At 43.6% G+C, this 27,005-nt stretch overlaps 1 protein-coding gene across 12 annotated transcripts; it reads right to left on the bottom strand.

The window, feature by feature from the left end:
* Positions 1-712: 712 nt before the first annotated feature.
* On the bottom strand, positions 713-26,995 carry LOC101172169 (uncharacterized). Of its 12 annotated transcripts, none has more exons than XM_020705653.3 (24): positions 26,856-26,995; positions 26,730-26,787; positions 26,099-26,229; positions 25,734-25,882; positions 24,666-24,784; positions 24,348-24,597; positions 24,208-24,260; positions 22,692-22,802; positions 22,502-22,583; positions 21,304-21,423; positions 20,786-21,001; positions 20,457-20,675; positions 20,262-20,358; positions 18,898-19,050; positions 18,718-18,830; positions 18,491-18,649; positions 18,193-18,285; positions 16,051-16,173; positions 15,694-15,845; positions 15,552-15,602; positions 15,316-15,372; positions 13,325-13,466; positions 9,013-9,113; positions 713-1,410 (listed from the first exon to the last, which is right to left on the bottom strand). In XM_020705653.3, the coding sequence occupies exons 1-23, from the start codon at positions 26,941-26,943 to the stop codon at positions 9,039-9,041; spliced, it is 2,811 nt and encodes a 936-aa protein (XP_020561312.1). In that variant the 5' UTR covers positions 26,944-26,995; the 3' UTR covers positions 713-1,410; positions 9,013-9,038. The 12 variants fall into 12 exon arrangements, 8 of the variants coding, with proteins under 8 accessions (XP_020561312.1, XP_078809453.1, XP_078809452.1 ...); XR_013658220.1 differs by having other exon boundaries at positions 797-1,410; positions 15,320-15,372; XR_013658221.1 differs by lacking the exon at positions 713-1,410 and adding an exon at positions 6,344-6,608 and having other exon boundaries at positions 15,320-15,372.
* Positions 26,996-27,005: the final 10 nt, after the last annotated feature.

The raw sequence follows: 27,005 nt of genomic DNA, 5'->3' as shown, positions 1-27,005 counted from the left end.
AAGTGACCAAGGCCTTAGCTCAATAAACACACACATTGATTGTGTTTCTTTCTGACAAATTCCTTTGTTTTGGCTGACTTGTTCACGGTTCTCTCATAGTCAGAGGAGTCAGTGCTCCCCCTTGTGTGGACGAGAAACCAGCAAAAATGTCCAAAACAGGAAATAAAAAGATTCTATTAATGTTTAGCGTGAAAGAACAGGCTTTGAATTTACACGTCACCGATTTCAGAAGCTGCTGTGGGAATCTGAGCGGATGCAGACGGCTGAGGGGAAAACAGAAATGCCAGCCCTCCAAGGCTTGCCTCTGTTCAGAGGCCTTCAAATCTTAAATTTAGAAAAGGTCAAAGGTGACGTTTCTCTAGGACTCAGAGGCACTGAGATCATCCGGTGGCCATAGGGTTGAAACGGGACACCTCGGGGGCCATAAGTTACCCCCCCTCCTTGTTTACAGACAACAGCAGCTGCTTGGCTCCACCCAGGACTTAGCCAGGACCGTCAGCAAGAAGTCTCAGCAGGTTTCTGTTAAAAACAACAAAGACTGCTCCCCCACTCACACCGTCATCTCTGATTGGTCACACCCAGCGTAGATCATTCACAGAAAAGGTTCTTGGTGTTTCTGAACATGTCCAGACTCAGAAGGTACAAACCTTATCGCTGATGCATCACAGGTAAAGTTCACCCACAGGCCCACAGGACTAGGAGCCAAAACCGCTTTCATGACGTCTCATCTACAGTTTTATTTGGATCTACAGTATTTTTTGTTTTATTTTGTTGAGTCTTTTCTTTTCTGCTGAGGTTTCTGCCTTGTGTTTGTTTGATATCTAACCGTTTTCTTTTATTTTTAAACCTGCATGTCCTTTAGTGTGTTTGGTTTAACGGTTGATCGTGGTCAGAACCTTTTGGACAACAGTTTTACCGGCGTCTGACACCTAAAACCCAGCCCCCCTTTTTGTCCTTTCTGCTGGGATATCTTAAAGGTTTCCGCTTCCTCCGTGCTGTTGGTTGGGATCTGCTCACAAACCTGTGAAGACCTGCGCCAACCTGCAAACTGTATAATATGGAGGTTTCACCTGAGCGCCGCCCACACATGACATCCCAGCATGCATCTCTGTGTTCCCAACTGTTGCCCCCCCTAGCAGTGTCTCTCCCGAATCCAAATGCTTTGGTTTTCGTCTGAGCTGAGAGGTGAACACGGCCATCCAGCGTCTCTTACATAATCCATTCATAAATAAAACAGAACAAAAGGCTGCAGGTCGGCGGCGGGAAGCGATATATGTGGCATCATTTGATGTCGAGAGGAACCGTCTGGGGGGCCGGACTCTCACCAATAATGTCATCCAGTGTTGCCTCATTGTCCCGGGCCTCACGGCTGCTCCCAGAGGATGGGGGGCCATAGGAGGGGGGCGGCATCTGTTCAAACAACAGCGGTGCAAAAAAAAAGTTAAAGAAAATCATCGGGGGGGATAACAGCAGAGTAAAGCAGGAACATTGTTTCTGCCTAAAGAAGGGGGGGTGAAGGAGGTTAACCTCAGTGACCGACTCCTTTCTGTTTGGTCAGCAGAGCTTCACTGATGTCTCCTCTTTCTGCTGAAGACGCCACACTTTCAATGCAGAGACTCCTTTCTATCAACTGATATTTATGCCACCATGTTGCAAACTAAACTTTCTAAGTTGCAAATGAAATTATTCAATATTTGCTTTTAAATGCTTTTTCTTTGCTTCCAAATTTTTTTTTTGCAACCCAGAACGTTTTGTTTTCATTGTGGGGGCATAAATATCACTTCATAAAAAGCGAGATAAGACACAACGTATGTGAAACCGTTTGTGTTGCAAATGCAAATAAACATTTTTGAATGCAAAAAAAAAGAAATTAAAGGCAAAAAATGTTTTTAAGCAAAAAACAATTTTGAAACAAAAAAAATGTTGAACGTAAGGAAACAATCGAAAGCGGAACAAAGGTTTTTTAAGCAAAAAAAATGTTTTGAAAAAAAAAAAACAATTTTGAAAGCAAAAAAAAATGTGAATAAAGAAAGATTTAAGGAAAAAAGCTTTTTTAAGCTAAAAAAAATTTATACCAAGAAAGTTTATCAAGCAAAAAAAAATTGAAAGCAAAAAAAAGTTTTTGAAAGCAAATATTTAATGTTTCCATTTGCATCTTAGAAAGTTTAGTTTGCAATCTGGTGGCATCAATATCACTCCGTATATTTCAGGACTCTGGATGTTTGTCTTCCCCCCCCCCCCCCCCCCCCCCCAGGCCTGTGAGTTGAACTCATGAGTCTGAATCACGCGCTTCACAAAGAGCTGCTAAATCCTCTGGGATAACTGATGGGCGGAGTCTCTGTAAACTTTGGAAAAGCTCAATGTAAACATTTCTACCTCATAATATGATTTAAATGAAACCGCGTGGCTGACAAACACGGTTTCATGGCTTTCAGACGGTCAAATCTACAACCTATAAGCAACGATACAGACGGTTTCCACCCTCAGGTCAAGATTTCACGTCACAGAGAAGCTGGTGTGAACTTATGTGCGACGGTGGGAGGAGACTTTAAATGAAAGGATCAAATATTTCTAACAGTTTTATTGTTTTTATATTTCATTTAAAAATGTTGCTTTAGTTATGTTGTAATGTTTAAAAATGGATGATTTCCTAATCTTTGTCAATAATCATACTAACACTGCCTCAAAAATTGGGGGGGGCAATGCGTGGGGAAAAGCCTTGCCCCCCCTGTAGCTCCGCCCCTGGTTTTTACCCTTTAAGACAGTGTTTTTCAACCTTTTCTGAGCCACGGCACACTTTAACCTTAAAAAAAATCCCGCGGCACACCAGGATCCAAAAATAAAAAAAAAAACAAACGGAGAAACTCAGTCTGTATTGATCTACAGCCCCTCCCTCCACAATTGCACATGCATTTTTGAGATAATTGTTGCAGAAAAAGCTCGAAACTGCAGCTGTTTTTTGCTAAAAGATGCAATAAAAGTTAAGTTAGAAGATTTAAAAACAGTTTGATGTGTGTTCGTTGGTTTCAAGACGTTTAACAACAGATCTCCTTGTGCGCTGTCACTCTCACAACCCAATGCATCATGGGAGATGTAGTGCATAAAACAGCCGGCGGAGATCGCGTCTCTGAGCTTCATTGTTTTGTTCACTTGTTCCACGGTCTGATACCGGATTCTGTGGAAAGCTACACCGATAAAGACGAGCTTTAGCTGGTATTTTTGTTAAAACTGAGCGATTTTACGAGCTAAATCGGGACAAGGAAGTGAAGACTTTAACCACTTCTGATTGGTCAGACTGATGACATGTGATTAAGCTCCCCAAGAATGATTGGTGGAGACAGTTAAAGGGCCGGGACTTTTCTAAAATACAGCCGGAGCTGCAGCTGAATCGCGGTACCATCATTCTTATCAAAATGTCTTTAATAAAATAAAATAAACGCAAAGAAAAAGTATTTTACGATCTTTTATATTCCTAACTACTCAGTGTTTTATCAGGGCCTGTTTGGATGAACAGAGAGCTGAAATCCTGGAGATGGGAAATGCTTTTATATCAATCAGTTAATGAGGGTGATTTCCCACGGCACACTTGACCATCTCCCGCGGCACACTAGTGTGCCGCGGCACACTGGTTGAAAAACACTGCTTTAAGAGGTGGTGTTTGGCTGAGGAAGACGGGGAGGGATCGTCCAGGAGGCCATAAACCAACAAGGAAAACAAACAGAGCAGGCCGCACGCCACACTCTGGAGGTCAGAGTTCACGAGTCAAAGATACGAGCGAAAAGCAAAAACATCCTGAGAAACGTTCTGTGGACGGATGAGATCCTGGTTCCTTACGGAAGACCAAAGACCACAAATTAAACTCAATCAACCCAATATTCAATAATTAAATAAATGTGCCACAAATTAAATAAAATTAATATTAATTTCCTGTTTAAAGTTCATTATTTTACGGTTTAGTGTTGCAGGGTTTCATGAATTAACCCTTGTGCTATCCTATGACCCCCCCCACATTGAGGTGTTCTCCTACCATGACAAAGGTGGATAAAGGTGGAAAGATTTCATGTAATCCATGGACACCAGTGAAGATCACAAATCATTGAAGAAAAAAGGTTCAGAGCACTGTCTAGTGGGTCTAGATGACCCACCTCCCAATGTTAAAGTACCTAGGATAGCACAAGGGATAAAGCTGTCAAACTTGTCTATCAACATCAGTGGGCGGGGCTAACTCAAATCTAGTCTATCGATTTAATTCCAAATTTTTATGATTTTATGAACCACTAGTTATTAAATGAATGTAGTATTTCTTATTGTTTTTCCCTCTTTCCTCTCATGACTCTGTAACCTGAACCGTCCAGTCGCCATCTGGATTGAACATCTGGGATTATGCAATCATTTTGGCGAAGCAGAGTTTACACAATTCTCCAAAGGCGAATGAAACGATTAAAGGATGGCTGGCAGGAGATGAGGTTTCACACGTCAACAAGACTTGTCCAACTGGTTTTTTAACAGTAGCTGCTTTCCGGGCCAGTGACCCGTTTCCCAAATCCTTTGTCAGGTGTGATATTTGATGACCCGGGGCTTTAGCTCAGTCAAATGTTTGGGACATTCCTGAATGTTCTGCCTTTTTTTTTTTATTTGAATTTCATTTATTTATTTTATTTTTTGTTATTTTATTTTTTAATTGAATTAAAAAAATATGTATAATTTTATTAATTTTCATTTTACGTGTTTGTTTATTTTAATTTTTTTTGTGCCTTTTCTGCCTTCTTTTTTATTTCATTTGAATATTTCTTTCTTTTTTATTTCATTTTAATTATTTATTTTAATTTAATTAATTTCTTTTTTTGCCTTCTGTACGTCATCTGATCAGAACTCTAACCACGACAGAGGTTTTCCATTCCTGGAGCCGTGAAGGAACCGTGATCCTGACACAGCATGAGGGAGCGGTTCAGAGGAAATAAAACAGGAGGTCTGGACTTGATCAAAGTCCAGACTCCAGATTTGTGCCGTTTCTTGTGCAACACCAACAAATCTACAATTATGAAAAATAGCTTAGGTTGTGGTGGATGCGTGGCTGGGTCATGTCAGTGTTTGTGCAGAGAGCGAGATCCCAAATACCGTCCCCTTTCCAGAGGCAGAGTGGGGTTTACCCCCCCTGACATCACGGACCCTCCCCGCTCATGAATGAGCTGCAGATCCACGCCGTCATCCTCGGCGTGTAAACAACCATCCTTGACATCATGTGACCCCGGTCAGCCTGGCGCTTGTGTGGAGCAAAACACGGCGAGCTAAAGGCGCAGGACGGAAACTTTCCCCGAAAAACAAACGGAATTCTTGGATTGAACATTCGTGTGGCTGAGCGCAGCCTCAGATGCGGCGTGGGGATGTCATCCCAGGAATGACATCACGGCGCTGCAGACGGTAACCTCCCGTCTGGGCAGGAGAATTCCTGCATCTGTCACTGAAATGAAAGGGGAGCTGACCTTGAAAAAAGGTCACATGATTGCAACCCGCCAATCACATGTCCGTTGGAATGAAGAGAACAACAAGCGTTGAGCAAACATGACTCAGAATTCTTGAGGATGACTCCTGTTTTTGAGGAACTCGCCTGCTGTTTTCAGGAATACGCTGCAAAAACACCAAACCTGAAAACGTCTTTTTGTCTCGATTCTGAAGTAAAAACATTTGATAAACGACAAAACAGACCAACTAACTGTTCAGTCAAATGGAACGACTTGTTTGAAAACACTAAACCGTCAAATGACCTTATACTAAGCAACATCTCTCTGGGGTTTAGCCGTTATGAACTGTACATCCTATTTCTTAAGTTTTATCAGCCCAGCAGCGCAGTGGTCAGCACTCTCAACGAGAGGACGCTGGTTCAAATCCCAGCTGGCCCCCCTCTGTGTTCTCCTCACGCGGATCCCCGGTTTGGCGTCTCTAAATTGCCCCCCAGCAGTAGTTGTGATAGGCTCCAGCAGCCCAAAAAGACTCAGTGGGTTTGAATAAAGAAATACTCCAGAAATGCCACAGGAACATGTTAAAAACAGCATTTTCATCCGAGTGGGTCTTTAAGGACACATTCTACTGGATCCACTGACAGACTTTTTTTCTCCTAAAAGAAGAAGACATGTTTTTTTTTAATTTGTTTTGAAAAGGAGCCTTTTTTCCGTGTATTGGGAAAGTGTTTGGTCGTGTCTCCTTGGATTCACGTGTTTGTGTTTTCACTTCCTGTCATTACATGTCAATTAGATTCAATAGAAACAGGATCAAAGCCTGGAAAAGGCATTTTAATTGTTTGGACCATTTAAAGTGAACAAACTCTAGCCCCTGTAAAGACTTCTGGATGATTGTAAATATTTACTGAACTGTGACGTTTGGCAGGAGAAGGACTTCTTCTCAGAACCAACAGTTCTTATCTGATGAGGAAAGCCAAAGTGAAAGGCAGCCGCTGCCTCCTCCGCCACATTCCCTCTTCTCTGCTTATCTGCAGCACAAACACCAACCCTGTCCTGGTTCTCCTCCCGACAGGCCCGGCGGGGCGGTGGAGCCTGGTACCGGGCCTGAAGGCGGAGACAGTCTCTGCAGCGCCTGACCTGCAGCCAGAGCTGTGGGAGAGAGTGAGGAGGGTGATTAACACGAAGCCCTCCATCAGACGAGGACACGGCTCTGAATTCAAGTCTCCTCCGTCTGGGGAAAGAAAGGCGGCAGTGACCAGACGAGAAGACAAAAGAAACGTTAGAAATGCTGCGAGGGGCAGATCCTACACAGAAAAGAGCTTTTTCTTTTGCATGGGGCTAAAAACTGAGTGGAAACCACAGGAATCAGCTCCGTAGCTGCATGAATGACGAGCTGCAGGCCTTTCACATGCGTGTGAAGAAAAAGGGAGTTGCACCTTCAGGCGTGTGATTTAAACTCCACATGCTTGCCTCCCAGTGAAGCACGGAGGCGTGGCCTTTGGGTCCTGGTGGCACCACTTCCCAGTTTATTTACAACAACAGCGGTTGAGTGATGGCCCGACCGACCGGGGCATTCCTTTGTCCCCCCTAGGTGCGGCCCGTTTCCCACCATTCAGCGGCGTGTTTTGTAAATGTCCCCACCCTCAGCAACAGGGTGTTAATTTAAGAACCTGAGGAGCCTCCGCTGCTGTCGGTGACAAAGGCAGAAAAATAATCCCCCCGATTCCTGCCACCTTCACAACCGCCGCTGGATTTGCTGTTCTTCTTTTTGAGCGGCCCCTGCTTGGCCCCGCCGACCCCGACCCCAGACCTCGGTGGACACTTACGCAACAATGTGTGCATTGTATGCTATGTATTGTCTGACAAAAGCAGCCCACCATTTGCTCGACTTGCTGAGTCTCGTGGGTAGAAAATGCAGGGAGGCTCAGCGGTTTTCTGTGAAAATCACAATTATTCGGAAATCCGCAACAAAACAAAAGCATCTGCTTGGGTTTGTGAGGTTTTGAACGTGTTTCTGTCAAAGTCTTTTATTGTGGAGGGACCTGTTTTAATCCTTTCAATCTATGGACACTGGATGGATCTTCACCGTCAACACCAATCATGAAGCAGCACCTGAATTGGATTGAAGTCAGATGAGACGCTGGAATTACTGGAGCGTTCGGATCCGTGTCTTCTTAGTGGTCGTGTCAACGGTGCCGGCGTGCCGACAACAGAAAGGTTCTGTTTAAAGTTATTTTTGAGTGACTGACCTCGGGTCGGTCTAGCCACACTGCCTCTGATCGCGATCGACGTATTGGGAACGAGCGAGTGTGACGTCACCCGTAGAAAATGGTTTATTCCAGTTCCAACTAAATGAAGGAAATTCAGTCGCCATTTCTTTGCGATACAGACGCCGCCATGTTGGAGCCAGACGTCGTCAGTGTCGTTACCCGATCTATCAGAGAGTGCAAGCTCCAGCTCAACCAGAGGAAAAGCTCCTCCGCCGCGCAGGGAGTTCTGAGCATCCCCCAACTCCAGGCACGAGCCAGGGCCCCCGCCCCACGCTACAGTCAGCCACCCAACCAGCCCACGGTTGGTCCAGGAGAGAGCGAGGCAGGGGCCGGCCACCCCTGCCCAGGAGGAGGACGCCCAAGAGAGGTGGGGGTCCATATGTTATAAACATGGCCCAACCAGGCTCACCCACAGTTGGAGTTTAGGAGAAGGGAGAATTTAAATTTCACCCAAAAACAGTTTGGAACGGCAGACACTGCAAGGCAGGCCCAGACCATGACACCACCGCCACCGCCACATTATTTGACTGTTCCGCTCCTCTGTGCGGCGTCCTGTACACGGTCCACTGCGGTGATGGGAGACGCCTTCCACTAAGGTCCCCTCCTTTACTTTCTGCTAACATTCCCTCCTCAAACCCAAACGCCAGAAGCAAACTGAAATATTGACACACGACAAACAGAGAGTTTGACGTCCGGAGTTAAACCGTCGCCAAAGCCGGAGCAGCCGACTTATGAGAAAGCAGCTTTCAGAAACGGGCCTGTCTGTCCAGACACCGCTCTGTGTTTATTGTACCCCGACATCCTAAAGGCAGAGCGCATTGTTAGAAATGGAAGAAACCTCCTTTTTCTCAGCAGGCGGCCGCGCTGATTTCACTCCAAACAAACGTTTCCCCGAATCCCACACGTTTCCTGCGATTGTGTTCACCTCGCAGGTGGAAGAAGATGGCGGTCTCTGGAGGAACATTAGTGTCATCCTGGCCGCGTCTTTTTGTTTTTGTGAGGCGTAAAATTAAAAATAAGGTTCGCCGTACAAGGGCCAGCAGAAAGTGGGAATAAAGGAACGGCTCTTCCCCATTCAATCTTCCCGTAGGACGATTGAATGTCACATGAAGAAATGCTTCAAAGTGTGCACGTAAACATCTCGGTGCACGGTCGTCTGAATGTTTACTCCCGGCTTTTCTGTTGGCCCACGAGAGGCCGAGCTTAGAAGTCAGGCCATCTTCCCGCAGCCACTGAGGGAGCCGGAGGAAAGACAATGAAGCGGGTCACACTCCATCACTCACGAGTCAGGATGCTCCAGGAGGAAACCTCAAGTGGAAAGTGGAAGGAAAGGTGCGGTGTGTCCGACTTCAAGCACACGGCGTTTCCTCTCTGCCACTGAGACCTGCAGATAAGAAAAGAGATCTCATTAAGAAATGAACAAACAATCCAGAAATAACCTTTTCCAACAAACTCCATGCAGACCCAACAGGAGGTTAAAGATATCTGTCCTTTAAGGCACAGCCGGCACTCAGGTTTTCTGCTGCCGCCTTTTGTTAAGTCGTTTTTTTAAAAGGTAAAAAAAAAAAGAAAACACACGAGATCCAAACACGCAAAGCAGAGCCTTCAGCAGAACCAAACGCATCAGGACTGAAGGGTTCTGTCTTTTACAATTTGCTCCATCAAAATTTAAAACTGTTTGACTTTTTTTTGTTTTGTTACATCACATAATGACTCCGAAACGGTCCAAAAAAACTCAATCATGAATATTTTCACTGCAAAAAATTTAGATCAAACAGTTTTTTATACCAAAGATCAAATGTGAAGAAAAATGTCTAAAAGCAAAAACAAAGCAGAAATAAAGTCAAAAGAATAACAAAAAAAACGTCCACAAAACCAGGAGAAGGATTTATTCCACAATCATTTAACTTAAATCAAACATTTCAAATCTGAAAACGTTTTAGCTTTGAAGGAAAACGACACTAATGGGGGTGTCGGTGTTATTTCTAAATCACGGTAAAACTACAACCTGAAGAAGAGGAAATCCCCCAAAAACTTCTGCTTGGATCGTTGTTGCTGGAATTTCTTATTTTTTTTTTTTTAAAGTTGCTAAAAGGCTTTTAATAAAAACTTTTAATAAATTGGATTTTGTTCAAATGTTGCCCGGTAATCCTCACTTTGTTTGCAAGAATCTTTATGTACCAACGATCACAAAACGGGGAAAGAACAATAGAGTTTTTTGGAAATATGAAAGATTTTAGAATAAAATGACACATTCTTAAAAACCGGGATGTTTAGCTTTTAGATGAAGAGCTGCATGGTGGGGCAGCAGGAAGGTGCTGGTTCAAATCCCAGCTTCCTCCTCCAGTCTCAACACAAGATTTCTTTTTTTTTTAGGTCTAACAGTCTGTTGGGTGTGGACGGGACTCTCCCTCCCTTTGACCTGCTAGGACCTGCCAATCAGATTTGGATGGATGACCCAAAATACACAAAAACATTCAGAACTGACTTTAATTTGACCTTTCCTAAATATTTACAGGTTTATACCTGGAGGAGACCTCGTTTCTTTAGGAGTAATCTTGGAATTTTTGTTTATTTAAAAAGAAAATAGTAATTTTATAATTGAAGAATAAAATCACATTAGGAGAGAAGTGAAGATTGAGTTACAGCAATGTCCAAATCATCATCCTCGTCTTCCTCATCGTCTGAGACACAAATGCCTCTTTATTGAACCCCAGCTCAGCAGGCGGAGAACGCGAACGGCGAGCATCACCCGAGGATGAGGTCACGCGTCCAACAGCAGGCCTCGCTTTCTGGCCGTGTTTCTGACAAACGATCCAAAGCGGCGAACGCGGCAGCTCGCCAACTTCACTGAAACATTCAGCAGAGAGATCTGCCCCTGGAGTCTGAAGCAGAGTCCAGAGACCTGAACTGAAGCTAACGAGCTAATTGATGAGGCCTGAAGGGAAAACATGTGATTCAATGTTCAGTCAGCGGCAGCTCTCAGAAATCCCAGCACAATCTGTGCCTTTTATGCGTTTCTGACACTTTTTCAAAACTTTAAACGACAAAGAAACATGTTTTACACAAAAAGGTTTAACAACTTAAAAGATTTGAACGCTTCAACCTTCAAAACAGCATGAATATATGCATCAAATGCAGATGTGAGGTTTAAACATATGGAGCCATCTAGTGCTCAATGAGGGAAAACAAAAGACTGGGAAACAATTTTATGTCTTTTTCTGTAGCAAATCCAAAATAAAAATAAGAAACATTAGGATTCTTTGGTAATGAGAGAGTTTTACATGGAGACCGAAAAGTTGGCTGGGAAAATAAAAGGTAAAAACATATTATGGATAAAATAAAATGACACAAAAGAGAATACACAACAATCCGGACCAGAAATGATCAAAGATGACCATAAATAAAGTGAAAACAGCACAAGAACAAAAAAAGATATGTTTGTGAAAAATGCCAGAGCCGGGTATCGAACCAGCGAGCTTCTGCACCAAGGATTCTCAATGTATTTTAATGGAGGCAGAAGTTCTGGAAAATGTGGAAAAGTTCAAGGATTTGAAGGACCAAAAGTCACAGCTGGAAAAAGATGAAAGAGCTGAACATTTGAATAGTTGAATGGTTGAAATAGATGAAATATTGGAGAAGGAGATAAGCACCAAAAACATGGAGGAAGATGCTAGAATAAAGAAAGAGAAACAGCAAAACAATAGTTGAAGGATTTGTAGCATTGAACCCATTTGTGAATGTAATAAATATCTGAAGTTTAAGTAAATACAGCAACGTTTATGACAGATTTGTCCGTCTGCCTAGACACCAAACTCACACCGCCTGAAAAAACCCGCCAAAAACACTTTTTTGAGCCGAGCTGTACTTTTATTCTTTTCTGATGAGAGATTTTCCTTTTTTTGTTGGAAGACTGTAAAGAATAAACAAAGAAAAATAATTTTTCATTTTTCAGAACGATTCCTTTTCTTTGGTGATGTGTGGACATAACCAACACGTCTTGTGGTTTAAACGGGGTCCTTATAGAAGAGCGTGGATTCCACGACACGCCCGCCGCGTCGTGGAATCCACGCTCCTGTATAAGGACCCCGGCAGTGCCGTTCACGTGAAACGTGCACGCTCCTCGCTGCAGACCGACTGTTGGAAATGAGGAAGTTAGTGTAGTTTGTGTGGACGTCCTGCGGCCACTTGTGTATCACGTTTGTGACTAGAGTGTACGACATCTCCATTATCCTTACCGATACTACGCACGACAATGGTGCGTTCCACTGGGAAAGGTGAGACACACCTGCACTCCCCTTTAGATGCAGCCGCTCCTCTCTACGACCCCCCACGGACCCGGACGACCCAAAAACCTGCAGAACCCGCAAGGGTCATGTGACGAAGGCGTAATGGGACGGTGAGGCGTAACTCATAAGACATACGGATGAGTTTGACAGAACTAGCTCGTTGAGGGGTCAATCGAGACCCGGAGCTAGCTGCTGGTTTCGCGTCGGCGTCCCATCACGACCGCGTTCTCATTCTCATTTACAGAAGTGTCTATATTGAGCTGCGTAACAACGACCGCGACACAAATCACGTCGTTTTGGTGTGGAAGTGGAAGTAAACCCCCCAAATAAGAACTAAATGTTTCCTTGTAAATATTTTATATTAATAAATGTTTTTGCCAGCCTTTAAAATCGATACCAGTATTGCCAAAAATAATATATTGCGATTTATCATTTAGCCTATTTTTCTCCTCCTCCTTTATAACAGATGTTTCGACAGAGATGTTCCTTTTTTAAGAAAGCTAAAGAGAAGATGGGTCGATTGTCTCAGCAGCGTCTCCCACGCAGCAGCGGATGGCCATCGGCTTGGCCTCTTCAAGGAAAACAAATCCAAAGAAGAATTGCTTCCACCGGTGAATAACCCAGCGAAAACACAGAAGACAGGACGAAAGGCGGACACAAGAGAACATGAAAACATCTGCCAGACTTTCAGGAAACGTCTCCAGGAAACCATAAAAGACAAAAGCTTAGACGAGCTTTCACTTTGGTGCCAAAAGAACAACATCAGCTCCACTCTGGAGATAAGAGGAGGCCGTTCCCTCAGGGATCCTCAGAGGCGTTTGATCACCGGTATTAAACGTCAGAGTCAGTTCCAGGGACAGATATTCCAGTCTGGAACATGGAGATGAAAAGAAAATATGGATTTAAAAAAGGTTGATTCCATAGGAATCCAATGATTGGAGTTCTTTCAGTAGTTTCCAACTTCTGCTCAATCAAACATGAAGACGTTGGTCCTTCTGGCTTGAAGAACATGGTCAAAATCCACACTTCCAGTCAGGAAGCTACATGATCTAAGCTTCATGTGGACTAGAGAGATCATCGAAGAACAAGCCCTAGACATGAGGCATTTGAATAAAAACTGATGTCCACTTAAAGACAGAGATAAACTAATGTGACAGACGAAGACGGCTGCATCCGTCTCAGCAGGTCCTAGATCTTTGCTGGACGTCAGGATGGGTTTCTGCTGTCTCAGCTGTGGACGTAGAATCCGGCCGACTTTGTCCGTTTCAACAGAAACTCTTGTTGAACCCGTCAGAACAAAACTGACCACCGGAGACGTGACGGATTCACCCATGGCGCCAGTCAGCTGCTCGGCCTGGAGGTCAGCAGAGAATGGACGGGAGACTTGCGGCCCAGAGACAGCTGGAGCAGGAAGCTGCTGGACTTCCCTGGGATGGACCCAACGGGATCTAGAAGATCCAGTAAATCCAGTAAACTTTCAAGTTCTTCTTGGTACCGAGAAAATAATTTCTGACGTGTTTCAGAGCAGGTCTGCAGGTCTACAGGTTTAGAGGTCTACAGGTTTAGAGGTCTACAGGTTTAGAGGTCTACAGGTCTGCAGGTCTACAGGTTTAGAGGTCTACAGGTTTAGAGGTATACAGGTCTGCAGGTCTACAGGTTTAGAGGTCTACAGGTTTAGAGGTATACAGGTCTGCAGGTCTACAGGTTTAGAGGTCTACAGGTTTAGAGGTCTACAGGTTTAGAGGTATACAGGTCTGCAGGTCTACAGGTTTAGAGGTGTACAGGTTTAGAGGTCTACAGGTCTGCAGGTCTAAAGGTTTAGAGGTCTACAGGTTTAGAGGTATACAGGTCTGCAGGTCTACAGGTTTAGAGGTCTACAGGTTTAGAGGTCTACAGGTTTAGAGGTCTACAGGTCTGCAGGTCTACAGGTTTAGAGGTCTACAGGTTTAGAGGTCTACAGGTTTAGAGGTATACAGGTTTAGAGGTATACAGGTCTGCAGGTCTACAGGTTTAGAGGTCTACAGGTTTAGAGGTATACAGGTCTGCAGGTCTACAGGTTTAGAGGTCTACAGGTTTAGAGGTCTACAGGTCTGCAGGTCTACAGGTTTAGAGGTCTACAGGTTTAGAGGTCTACAGGTTTAGAGGTATACAGGTCTGCAGGTCTACAGGTTTAGAGGTATACAGGTCTGCAGGTCTACAGGTTTAGAGGTCTACAGGTTTAGAGGTATACAGGTCTGCAGGTCTACAGGTTTAGAGGTATACAGGTCTGCAGGTCTACAGGTTTAGAGGTCTACAGGTTTAGAGGTCTACAGGTCTGCAGGTCTACAGGTTTAGAGGTCTACAGGTTTAGAGGTATACAGGTCTGCAGGTCTACAGGTTTAGAGGTCTACAGGTTTAGAGGTCTACAGGTCTGCAGGTCTACAGGTTTAGAGGTCTACAGGTTTAGAGGTCTACAGGTCTGCAGGTCTACAGGTTTAGAGGTCTACAGGTTTAGAGGTATACAGGTCTGCAGGTCTACAGGTTTAGAGGTCTACAGGTTTAGAGGTATACAGGTCTGCAGGTCTACAGGTTTAGAGGTATACAGGTCTGCAGGTCTACAGGTTTAGAGGTCTACAGGTTTAGAGGTCTACAGGTCTGCAGGTCTACAGGTTTAGAGGTCTACAGGTTTAGAGGTCTACAGGTTTAGAGGTATACAGGTCTGCAGGTCTACAGGTTTAGAGGTCTACAGGTTTAGAGGTCTACAGGTCTGCAGGTCTACAGGTTTAGAGGTCTACAGGTTTAGAGGTCTACAGGTTTAGGGGTCTACAGGTTTAGAGGTATACAGGTTTAGAGGTATACAGGTCTGCAGGTCTACAGGTTTAGAGGTCTACAGGTTTAGAGGTCTACAGGTTTAGAGGTCTACAGGTTTAGAGGTATACAGGTTTAGAGGTATACAGGTTTAGAGGTATACAGGTCTGCAGGTCTACAGGTTTAGAGGTCTACAGGTCTACAGGTTTAGAGGTATACAGGTCTGCAGGTCTACAGGTTTAGAGGTCTACAGGTCTAAAGATCTTTAGATTAGATAGTTAGGTTTAGATAGTTCTTCACACCTGAAGTACTTTCAGTTCCACCAGCTGATAGTTTTCATTATTAGTCACTAATGCAGTCGGTGAATCGATCTGATGGGTCACAGGAATCTATTGGATCTCTAAATCTAACTGGTGCTTTTATTAGAAACATTACCAATGACACATTTATCCTTGCAAAGACGATGGACATTAAAAATGACAAAAACAAAACAACATTTCTGAAACTCACTGACTTTGATCCAGTTTTTTCTGTTTCAGCTCCGACGTCTGCAGACGATGAAGATCACTGAAAACACAAAAGAATACACACACACACACGTATACACAAACACAGACTTGAGTTACGTCACGTCACACAGCCGGTGTCACACTGTTGCGTAACCAGGGGTCAAAGGTCATGCAGGAAACGGTGAGGGTCGATCGCAGTCACCCGTGAAAACAGGATGAAGTTTGATGGAGTCTCACCTGCTGAACGTCTTCCTCCTGACTTTGGAGCCGAAGTTCACTTCCTGTTTGCTGTGGAGCCAGAGAAGCAAAAGTCTAAACTATGAGGAAGAAGATTCAGACGCTCAGATGCTTTTGTGTTGACGGATGGAGGCACACATACTGCGTCGTGGCGTTCTCCCGCCCGGGAGCAGACCTCCTCCTGCAGGAGCTGCTGCCAGCGCCTCTCTGCTCCCTGGGAGGTCTGCGGTTCTCTGAAACTCCTCCTGCAGGGGATCTGAGCTCGCAGCTGCAACCCTCCTGCTGCCTGTAGGGCTTTGAGAGGAGCAGACATGTTGGATAACTCCGATCCGCTCACTCCGGACGGGAGGTTCAGCAGCAGCAACGCGCCTGCCGTGCCGGAGCTGCTGCTGGATCCCAGCAGGAATGCTGAGCTCATGCCGGAGCCGCCAAATGAAAACGATCGCAGATGCAGCTGATGAGGCGGGAAGGGATGGGCAAAATATGCTTCTGACTCTACCTTGTTCTGGGTGTTGGAGGCCTGCGGGGTGGAGGGTGGAGCGGCGTTCCCCGGCGAGGTCGCCGAGTCCACATCAGGTGGGGGTTTGGACAGAGCCGAGTGCAAACTCTGACTTTGGAGTTCCTGCACCAAACCGAGTTTTGAGTTTTACCAACATACGGCTGTGTCACAAACACAACTCCTGCTTTTATCCAACTCATGGTGTTTTTTATTAAAAATATTATGATTTTAATAAAATTAGGAAGCAGATTATGACAACTATGTAAAAGAAAAAAGTGAAGTAAAACACAATAAGGGTGGGATTACATAAATTCACGTCTTCCCGCTGCCTTTTAGGCAAACAATCAAACTATTTGTCAATTCTTTGATTTAACGGGTCGTAGAGTCAAGTACTGTCTGTGTAAATCTGAATATGTCTATTTATGATTAGGAGGAATTGTGCTTTAAAAACAGCATCATTTTCTTTCATTTCCTAATACATGTATGAATTCAATAGAACCTAAATAGATCATATTTAAGTTGTTTCTTTTTGTTGCTAAAGTTGCTTGAAATAATAATAATAATAATAATAAATCAAATCAATTAATCAATAAAATAAAAAGAGAAAACCAGTCAATATTTCCTGATCCAAGCTTCCTGGTTATTTTTATTTCAACTGAAAACAGTCCTGAGGCTGGCAAAAGCTTTAATCTGCTTCTGTTACAGAAAAACTATGTTTGTTCCTAGATAAATAATCTGCAGTTGGACTATAAAAGTCTAAATCCCTGTAAGTAGATGTAAAGAACCAGAAAAACGGCAAAACCTGCCCCTTTATAAAGGTCCGACTGCTTGCTATTGTGAATATTTTATATGAACATTTTGCACATATTGCACGGATGAAAACTGATCATGCGTGGAAAAAGTGAGAAAAGTATGTGAGAAATTTTCACAGATGTATCTCGAATGAAACACGCTAAAACCACGGAAGGAGTTCGAACGAACCACGCAAAGAACACGTAAACACGCGCTTCATTGTATTTCTTCATTTCAGAGAACTGGACAGAAATCACGCCGCGTCAGCACCACGGTCAGCGCCCACCGGGGGGCCCTCGCAATGCTTTATTTGAACTAAACGGTCGGGTTCCTGTGGTCCGCACCAAGTCAGCTGCCAGGAGAAAGCTGAGGCAGTCCGTCTCAGCGAAAAGGCCTAGTGCTCATCCAGAGGACTCTGGTCCTGATGTTTTGTTTTGTTTTTTCTCAATTGTTGGAGATTGAAAAAATCCCCTTGTTGGTGTAAAAGTAAAGTTTGGAAGTCTGTTATATTAGAAAAACTTCATGAATGCAGTTTTTTTTAGTTCTGAACTGATCTTTTACTGCGACAATGTCACAAATTTAAATGAAAATACTTCAACATGAGGCTTTTTACAGCATCATTAGCAGGCCACGATTAATTTATCGCACAAAATAATGAATCACATGACAGCACTAGTGATAAAACTATAATGCTTCTTGATTTTAGCACGTGTTTAAGACGTTCAACGTAAGCGTACTCGTATGCAGTAGAGACGCAACGATTTACTTTCCCCACGATGGGTTCAACTGGGTAACATTGTCAGCGGTCAGAGCTCTGTGTCCCCCTCTGGTCACCAGGAACCGTCTCCGGATTACTGAATGCACTTCATCTCCCAGCAACCCCAGCGAGCACTTCCTGGATGCTCCACGCTGTACTCCTTCACTCAATCAATCTCAGTCTACTTAAGCTCTGCACAGAGACTGGATCCTGACTACCCCATCTCTCCTCTGATGATCTTGTGCCTGTTATTGACCCCTGCCTGACCCTGATTTAGCTCTGTGGACCTTTAGCTGAACTAATAAACCTGCTGATCTGGATCCAGCTGTCTGCCTGTTGTTGAGACAAACGTACGATTCAGGTTTGAAAGGAGGATTGCGCTGGATGTGTGCTCAAACCATAAGATTTATGGTCAGGTGTTATTTTATAAGGAATATCACAAATCAACATGTTTTTAATAGATAAATCTAAAGCAAAACGTCTTTATTTCATTTAGGGGAAGTGTGTTGAAATGGAAGAAAGAAGCGTTTCTTTCCTTTCCACGTTTCTCCTAAATGTTCAATGTGAGTCGTGGTACAAACAGGCCGCTTTACCTTCAAGTCCAGAGTGTGTTGGAGCTTCAGACGGAAATAGTCCTGCTCCCTCAGCTGAAGGAACGCTTGGCAGCTGGTGAAGCTTTCTAACATCTTTGGGAACAAAAAGGAAATAACACATTCACTCAGGAAATAACAGAGCGGCTATATTTACTCCATCATGCATCCCATCTGTTTACATCCACACTTGAACCTAAACCGCTGGAAATAAACCGACATAAACATTTGAAAGATTTGATCTTAATGTGTGGTTTATGATCATCCGTAAACTGGATGTGGATTTTGTTTCCTTGCTCACCTTGTGAAGCATCGCCTCCAGTTGGCTGATTCTCCCCTTTAACTGCTGGTCTTTGGACCGAAGGGTCTTCAGCTCTTCTTCTAGTTGCCTCCTCTCCTCCTCGGTGACAGAAACCTTCTGGAGCTGACGCCGGAGCTCCAGGCTCTGGAGGAGCTTCTCCTGCATGCAGGAGACCCATTTTCTGGTCATTCAAAGCTCACATTTCAGAGTTTCACCAATGAATTTACCTGTTGCAGCGTCACAACCTCCTCCTCCAGATGTTGGATCCGACTCTGCAGAGCGTTGGCCTGCTCTCTCCTGGAGGTGACCTCTTCCTGCATGTCGAAGGCCGCCTGCAGGCCTGATGTCGACACAAACTGATTAAGGAACGTCAGACAACAGGATTTCCGGCAAACTCTGATGGAGACCTTGACGATCGGCTCCTTCCAGAGTCTTCAGGGTGTGTCGGAGCTTTTCCAGCTCCTCTCGGGCGTTCCTCAGCTGACTCTGCAGCTTCAGCACCACGCCTGCACGCTCATCCTTCTTCCAGCTGTGGAGCTCTTCCAGTTCCTTCTTCTCCTCTGAAACGGTTGCCAAGCAAACATACGATTTACATCAAACCGATGGAGCAACCGAAGAGGAGCCGAGGTTCTTGGTTTCATCAGCGGAACCAGAGGGAGAATGTGGAGCTGTGAGGAAAGATCTCTGAGGGAAAGCGCAGCAGGGATGTTATCGTAAACACTTCAAACTCCCACAAAACAAATGTGTTAGGCTGAACTTCTGCTAACTTTATCTCCTTCAAGGCAAAAAAGAAGCTGGTGTTGCCGTCTGGATACCACCCTTTCCTGACTCTGCACATAAATAAATATATTTAATATTCAAACTTTTTTTAGGTTTCATTATTTGTCATTTTAGAAACAACTTCTGCCTGTTCATCCCTGTCCTGCAGATTCATGTTTGATGGATGTTTATTCAGCCAAACCTCCAAAAACCCTAAACTACTACGACAGAGTAATAGAGCCACCGGAAAAGAAATACACATTTAAGAATAAAATCGTGAAATATTACGGAAAAAAAGGTTTAAAAAAATGTATGAGAATAAGGTCAATGTACATTGTTTGACTTATTCCTTATAATTCTACTATTTTGCTCTTGTCAAATTTCAACTTTTAAATCATAATTTTCTGTTAGATAATTTTACGACTATAACAATTTTTTTTATAATTTATCACTTTATTCTTTTCAAATTTTGATTTTTGAAAATAATTTTAAAACTTATTCCGACCAAATTTTGACTCTTCTCATAATTTTCTGACTTTATTCTTGTAAAATTTTAACTTCTTTATTTAATTTGACAAAATGTTGACTTTTTTTTTTTAATTTTGCGACTTTTTTTGGTAAACTTTTGACTTTTCCCCATAATTTTACAGCTTTGTTCTTTTTTTTAAAAAACTTTTTTTCATAATTTTTACAACTTTATTTTAATATTTTTATTTATTTTTCCATTTGTATGGCAGCCTGTCAAACTGCAGCAGAACTAATGAACAATTTCCTCCTGTTGAACAGATTTATCAGCTTTTGCAGCATAAACTGGCATTTCCATTTTAACTTCTGGTCTAGAATTTCCCCCCAAACTCTGCTTTTGGACAGAAGTTCAGCGAAGGCTCCGTCTGAGCCCTGGAGCGTTGTGGGCTTTGCTTTGTGAAGGTCCTCTGGTGTTCCTGGGGTTCAGACTGACTCGTTCAAACCAAACTGTAGAGATTAAATGAAAGTCCCGGAGGTGTAAACTCACTGCTGAGGCTCTGCAGCTGCAGCTGAGTTTCCTCCTGGATTTTCTGACTCTGCAGTCGTCTGCTCTCACACTCCGCAGCTGCCAGGTCTGACTCCCTCTGATCAGATGAAGGAAAGCAGTAACACAGAGGGAGGTTGTGAAGGAGCAGATCGATGGCAGAAGAACTGAAAATCACGTTTTTCTTCTCCGTCTGACCCTGAGCTGCTGGATCTCCAGCTTGTGCTGCTCCAGCTGTTTGATGAAGAGGCTGTTTTTGTGCTGGAGCCTCTCAATAGTCTGGCTGTGCTCTGCCGTCTTCTTGGAGCTCTTCTCCATCTGCAGTTTCAGATCATTTATGGTTTTCTCTTTGCCCTCCAGCTCCAGCCTCAGAGCTTCTCGCTCGGCCTGCAGAGTCTGACACTGACGGGAAAGATGCTGCGAGACGGACAAGCGGGCGGTTCTCAGGTCATCGTCTCCAGCACATAACTAGAGAAAAGGCCATGATGGGAAAAATAAACACACAGGATCTGTCCTGGGTTCATCACCTGCTGGGTTTCTTGCAGAACATCGTGAAGTTCCCGGTATTTCCCCTGCAGGACCTCTTCGGACTGTTTGGCCTCCTGGTTCCTCTGCTCCAATAGGATCTGCGCAGGAGTTTCATCCTCCCACACGTCGCAAATCTGCTTCCTGATGACCTCCAGCTGCTCCTTTAAGATCCGTGCATCCCCCTCAACGCTAAGCGACTGCCGCTCACAGCAAGTCTAGAAAAAAAAACAGAGGCAAGAAAGAGGGCAAAGTGTTTCAAGAAGAGGAAACCTGACCACTGATGATGACTCAACTTCAGGACAACATCCCCTGGAGGAATGAAGATAATTCCACTGAACCAAAGAATCAGAGAATGAAAGACAAACACTGTCTGTCCCGTCCCACTGGATGTTTTCAGTGCTACATCAATGAAAGTGAACTAATGTGCTGTTTTATTGGCTTTGCTGTACATTCTGCCTTTGACTTAAACCTAAACACAGGGCGGTGACGGTGACGCATTGGCGTTCTGCTGCCGCACCTTCAGCCGTCCGAGTCGGGCCTGCAGATCTTTCAGAGACTGTGGAGTTCGATTCCTCTCCGTCTGAGAGCCGAACAGCTCAAGTCGGGTCTCGGAAAGTCGCTGCTCCAGAAAACAAACCTGAAACGAGCAAACGATCGTGTCAAAATAAAAGCATCTGGTTCTCTTCTGTGAAGACGGATCATTTGCAGCTGAAGGTTCCTGCGTGTGAAACCCTTCAAAGCTGACGGGTCACAGCAGGAGTTACACGGGTCCGACTGTGGAACAAAAAAGGGACTTTGAGTGCAGCATCAACGTTTGCTCCACTTCTGCCGGGCAGAAGAACATCTCAGACGCTGAGACACCGTTATAGAACATTTCCCAGTTTGAAAGTCTCTAGGAACGACAAGTTTCTCTGCAAAAAAAACAATTTTCAAAAAGTAAAAAAGAAAAACTCAAGATAAATTGTCTTGAAACAAAAAATTATCTTATCAAAAAATGTAAAAAAAACAAATAAAATAAGTTTAATTTCAAAATGTGATTTAGTGACTATAATTTGTTTTCTGAAAAATAAAAATTCTTGACTCATTTAAGGACCCACTCCAATGAAAATCAAGTTTTGGTTGTTTTTAATATGTTCTTTTCTCATTATGGACAACAAATATTAAGAAAATTAGGCCCAAAGTTGCATTTCTGAGCATTTTTGAATTAAAATAGTTCTTAATCAGGAGCAGACGAACAATTCTGTTGGAAAAAGCCTGTGTAGCTACAATCTGTGGGCCACAAGCTTCAAGCTCCGCCCCTTTCTGATCATCCACCTGCAGACAAATAGATCCATGAACATCTTTTGGAATCCGGATCAGAACTGGACGCCTGGATGGATCTGATACTGCTGCCATTTTTGTTGCACCGGTAATGTTAGGTTTGAGGTGTGAGGGGCTGTAAGCTAGCAGGAGAGGGTGTAAACAAAGGGATGATGGGAAATGAGTGCAGGCTCACTCCACACAAATGGACCCGCCCACATTGAACTCCCGCTGCTCTGCAGGAGCTATGTCCTAAAAAAACTCTAATGTTAAGAACGTTTGAAGTGTTTCTAAGGGGCCGGTTTGCAGCGTGACACACATGCTTCCTCGCTTTCAGCGTCTAAAATTCATTCAGTCGCCGTGTTTCCACTTGCAGCTGCAGATACATCCCATAATAAAGAACATTTTCTATTCACCTTCTCTCTAAAGCAGGACAGCGCCGACTCCAGCTCACTCGTTTGATGTCTGTGCCGCGACGTCTGCCTCTCTGCCAGCTTCCTGAGGAACAAAAGACATTTCAGGGCTTTTCCATCCACATGTTCTCACTGCACACTTTGCTGAGGAAGACTAATGAATCGGACAAATCCGAGCCCAGGCTCCCCTGACCTCAGCTGCTCCATCTTGATGGACAGGCGTACGCTGCTGTCCTTGGTGGAGCTCAGTCTGTGGCTCAGCGTCGCCACCTCCTGGCCAAGGCCTGAAATCAGCTCTTGAATCCTATAACGCAGGGGTGTCAAACTCATTTTCACCGAGGGCCACGTCAGCATAGCAGTTGTCCTCAAAGGGCCGGATATGACTTATACATTCAACTACATGTAATGAAAAATAAACGTAACTACTCCTTAATGTTAAACAACTAGTTTATTTATTTATTATAACTTTTTAAAGTGACAATTACAGTTGCATAGAAAAACATATGTTTGCTTTTTCCTCTAGGATAAATCCTTTTACATTTGATTCTGTCAGGTTAGGTTATACGGACAGTGTTTGAATTGTAATGTATAGTTGACCAATCCCATATTTCAAGTCAGATTCCACCTAGATATGAATAAGTACACACCACTTTTTATTTTAAGAAATGAAAAACTGTTATGCTCTCGGGGGCCACATAAAATGACATGGAGGGCCACATTTGGCCCCCGGGCCTTGACTTTGACACATGTGCTATAACGGGTGTGGAAATAAAGCTTTATGATGGCGGATTGTTAGAATAGCTTAATGTTGCAGCAGCGTTTGAGAGGATTACATTAGATGCCTAAAAAAGAAAACAAAAACCACGTCAGGCGAGGCGAGTGAGACGTCACCAACGCCACCAGAAAGTCTGCAAATAAATAACCAAAGGAATCAAAAACCTAAAAAACTCAGGTGACCGTTAAATTAACTTTGAATCGACTCATTTGACCAAATATCTAACATTTTTTTATTTATGAGGACGTGATATTTAAAGGAAGATGAGCTTAAAACACTGATGTAATCATTGAGGGCAGGCATGTCCCAAGTCCGGCTCGTGGGCCGAATTCAAATTTCTACCGGCCCACAGGTTGCTGTCAATCAATGATGTGCTAAAAACTTTGTGTTTGATTTCGTGACGCTGCTGCTTAATTCCATCATTAGCCGCTGTAAATCTGCTGTTGCAGGAGCCTTCAGAAATGTCTGCCGTGAACCAAAGGAACAGATCGGTTTCTCGGGCCGGAACCAGAATTTACCGTGTGATAAGGAAACCGTTTGCTTGTTTTTTCCGTTCACGTGTTTTACAGCCTATGTGACATTTCATGTCAGCCCAGATTTTATGTTGGCAACTTTTCTTTTTTTCAGACAGACTTTTTTATATATTCTAAAAATGTTTTTGGACGCATTTCACTTCTATGTTTAGTAATGAAAAAAATCCCATTTGGAAACATTTTTACTGTAGGAAACATTATTATAGAGTTAAAGAAATGATGGGATGGTCACAGAGTGAATTCTCTACCGTTTAGTCCAGTATTTGTGCTTTTTTTCTAGAAACTAGAGCTGAAAGTTACAAAGATCTGGTTTTGACATGTTGTTAATGTTTTACTGGTTTAATAAAGGTATAAAGGAAAAAGGACAAACAGGGCCAGAACTGAACAGAATGGAACGGTACCGTTCTTGATGGTTTAGTTCTCTGTGTTCTTCACTCTCTGGTTGCTTTTCAAGCTTCAATGAAACAACAGAACAGGAGATTACAGGTCTTTGACCTCATTTAACTGCAGTTAAATGATCTTCAGGAGGTTGAACACTCACTGAAACCCCGTCCTCCTCCAAAGCGTCCTTTAGACGGGGGTGGGTTCTGTTTCCACGCGGCGCCTCCCACAGACGCTGGCACGCCTCCTTCAGCGTTTGCTCCAGAGATTCAACTGTCCGGCGAAGAGCCGTCGCCTCTTCTTCCGTCTCCTGGAGCTTCTGGCTCACAGATCTTTTGATGCTCTGAACGTCTTCCAGCATCTGGAGCATCTGTTCCATTTGGTCGACGTTTTTCCTGGAATCCTTCAATCTAAAAGTGACAAACTGCGTTTAACGTCACGGACCTGACTTATGGACAGAAGAGCCATCCGTGCTAACCTGAGGTCAGACAGCAAATCCTTTTCCATCTGAGCTTCATGAGGCTTTTCCTGCAGGTTCGTGATTTCTCTGTGAGAAAGACTTCTGCTTGTTTTTCCCACTTGAAGTGAAACAGAAAACTATGGGAAAAGACAGAATTCAGAAAACTGTTGATGACATTTATTTCTGTCAGACCTGGAATGAAGGACCAGACTATTGCCACACTTCTTCTTCTTCTGTCTTCCTGCGCCTTTGAGCAAAAATGGACGCTCACCTAGTAAACGTTTCTGACACCGTGAAACACCCAAGGAAAAAAAGAAAATAAGCGATGACATCACGGTGCGAGAAACTGTCAAAGAAACAAACTCAAAAAATAGCTCAAAACCCACAAATGAAACCAAAACACACACAAGTCGGAGATATCCGAAGACAGCTTTCAAACTATTATGGGATGGCCAGGGGACTTTTGTCTTGGTGGTCATTTTAGGTGAAATTTGGTGACCTTCACATTTTTTTCCACAATATAGGAAAAGGAACATTTTTGTTTGAGCAATCTTCACAAAATTTTACCCACGTCACCAGACGAAGTCCACAACCACAACCCAAGTTTGTTGACCTTTGACCTCAGGAAGAGGCCACCATCTGGAATTTTCAAAATAAAATAAAAATCACCTTTAGTACCTTCTATAAACGTAAACTCCTCCATGGGATTTTGATCCTATGGTCTCCTAACTCTTTGAGGATCACTGAGAAGATATTTGGGGATCTTTGCAGATTTTTGAACGTGGTTAGTGTGGCGACCTCGTAAAAGTGGCGCTCGCCTTTTGCTCGGATATTTTTTTACTGGAATATTGTGAAAATATGTTACAAAAATTCCTGGATCAAGCTGAAAGAAACAGTATAAACATAAAATATGAAAATATTAGGAACGTGGGCGGGGTTAACAAAAAACCTCTGTTGCCAAGGAAACCCAAAAGTTTACTTTTGCCGATTGTCCTAAAAATGACATCGACCTGTTTGTCACCCGCAGGCAACCAAAACAGAAATTAGTTGCTATGGAGACAAAACTAAACTAAACTAAATATGGACCTTGTTGAAATCAGAAAACTGTTGAAGACGCTCGTCCACTGGATCCATTCTGAAGGAGCCTCCTTCTTTGAGGGGCCCCTCCTGGTTCCAAGGAGGAGTCAGAGGCTCCTGAAGGGCTGAAAGACTGCCTGAAGCTTCAGATGAGTCGTCTGCCAAAAGAGCAAAAAGCTTTAAAAAGATATTGTTTCTGTGAGAAAGGTTGGTGCAAAAAGCTACAAGGAAGCTTCTGTATTTCCACAAAAATGTGAATTAGCAGACATTTTTACTGCAAATAATACATTTTTCTGGCTGTAACAGAACTTATGGACGGTATTTTTTTCTTTAACTATAGTCAGCGCATCTGTTTTATCATGACTAGCACTAACCATGGCAGACAGTCTGTGCAGGCGAGCATTTTCTGTAAGTGCAGCCGAACTTCTCCAAGGCCTCCCTGGTTTCTGTTTCCACCTCCTCCTGGAGTCTCCGAGTTTCCTTTGTGCGTCTGTCAAGCTCCTCACTACAAAAACACAAGTTTGTGCAGCTGTCATTCTTTAAAGTTTTTTTTTTTTCTGCAAAGGTCGAGCATTAGGTCCACTCTGCCATCTGAAAGCCACAGCGTGTATTTGCTGACATGTCTTCAGAGTTCAGTAGCTGCTTTACAAGCCAGCAACCAACTCCTGGAACTCCTGGACCGGTTGGTACTGGAAATCCAAGTCTCTGCGTTCTCCATATGAAAGTCTTGAGCTAACCTGTAGGCCACATGCAGTTTGGAGGTCTGAACTGCACAAATGACGGGGTTTGGTCACCAATACCTGGTGTAAGTGTGCACCCAAACTCTTCCACTTAGTTATATTATTACTGCCTGTGATAACATAAGGTAGATATTTTTCCACAGGACTTCTTGCACAAACAGCATTTTAAGTATTGGATGTAATACATTGGCAAATAATCCTCTAATTATAAAAGAACATTCAAGGAGAATGATTTTTTCCATGGCTTAAAAAATGTTGTTTTTACCTCAGTTCATCCAGAGTCAGACTGTTGAATCCCAGCCCAAGAGATGCGCTCTGGGTTCCTGTGGAAAAGAGCTCTTCGGGTTAGCAAAGGATCATGGGAAAAACGTCATAACGTCTCTACACTTACCAACTTTAGCTCGTGTTTCCTCTTTCGGGTGAAAGTCAGAAAGAGAAAAGTCCGGTGCCAGGTCCAAACCCTGATCTCCGGATGACATATTCTCTGCTTAAAATTTGACGCCAAAACCGGAAACACGAGCAAAAAAACCCCAGATTTAGC

The sequence above is a fragment of the Oryzias latipes genome, chromosome 9 (genome assembly GCF_053564925.1).
Source record: "Oryzias latipes strain Hd-rR chromosome 9, Olatipes_Hd-rR_3.1".
Lineage (NCBI taxonomy): Eukaryota > Metazoa > Chordata > Actinopteri > Beloniformes > Adrianichthyidae > Oryzias > Oryzias latipes.
Note: the sequence above shows the minus strand (reverse complement) of the source record. Positions and strands in the feature narration are given on the sequence as shown.

What these genes read in the sequence shown, in the direction of transcription:
- LOC101172169 (XM_020705650.3), bottom strand. Translation starts at nt 26,943, where the DNA reads ATGTCATCCGGAGATCAGGGTTTGGACCTGGCACCGGACTTTTCTCTT. An exon ending in AGTTTTCTGATTTCAACAAG is followed by an intron (nt 24,785 to 25,733) that starts GTCCATATTTAG and finishes CTTTTCCCATAG; the next exon opens with TTTTCTGTTTCACTTCAAGT. An exon ending in CGGGAGAACGCCACGACGCA is followed by an intron (nt 15,603 to 15,693) that starts GTATGTGTGCCT and finishes CTGGCTCCACAG; the next exon opens with CAAACAGGAAGTGAACTTCG.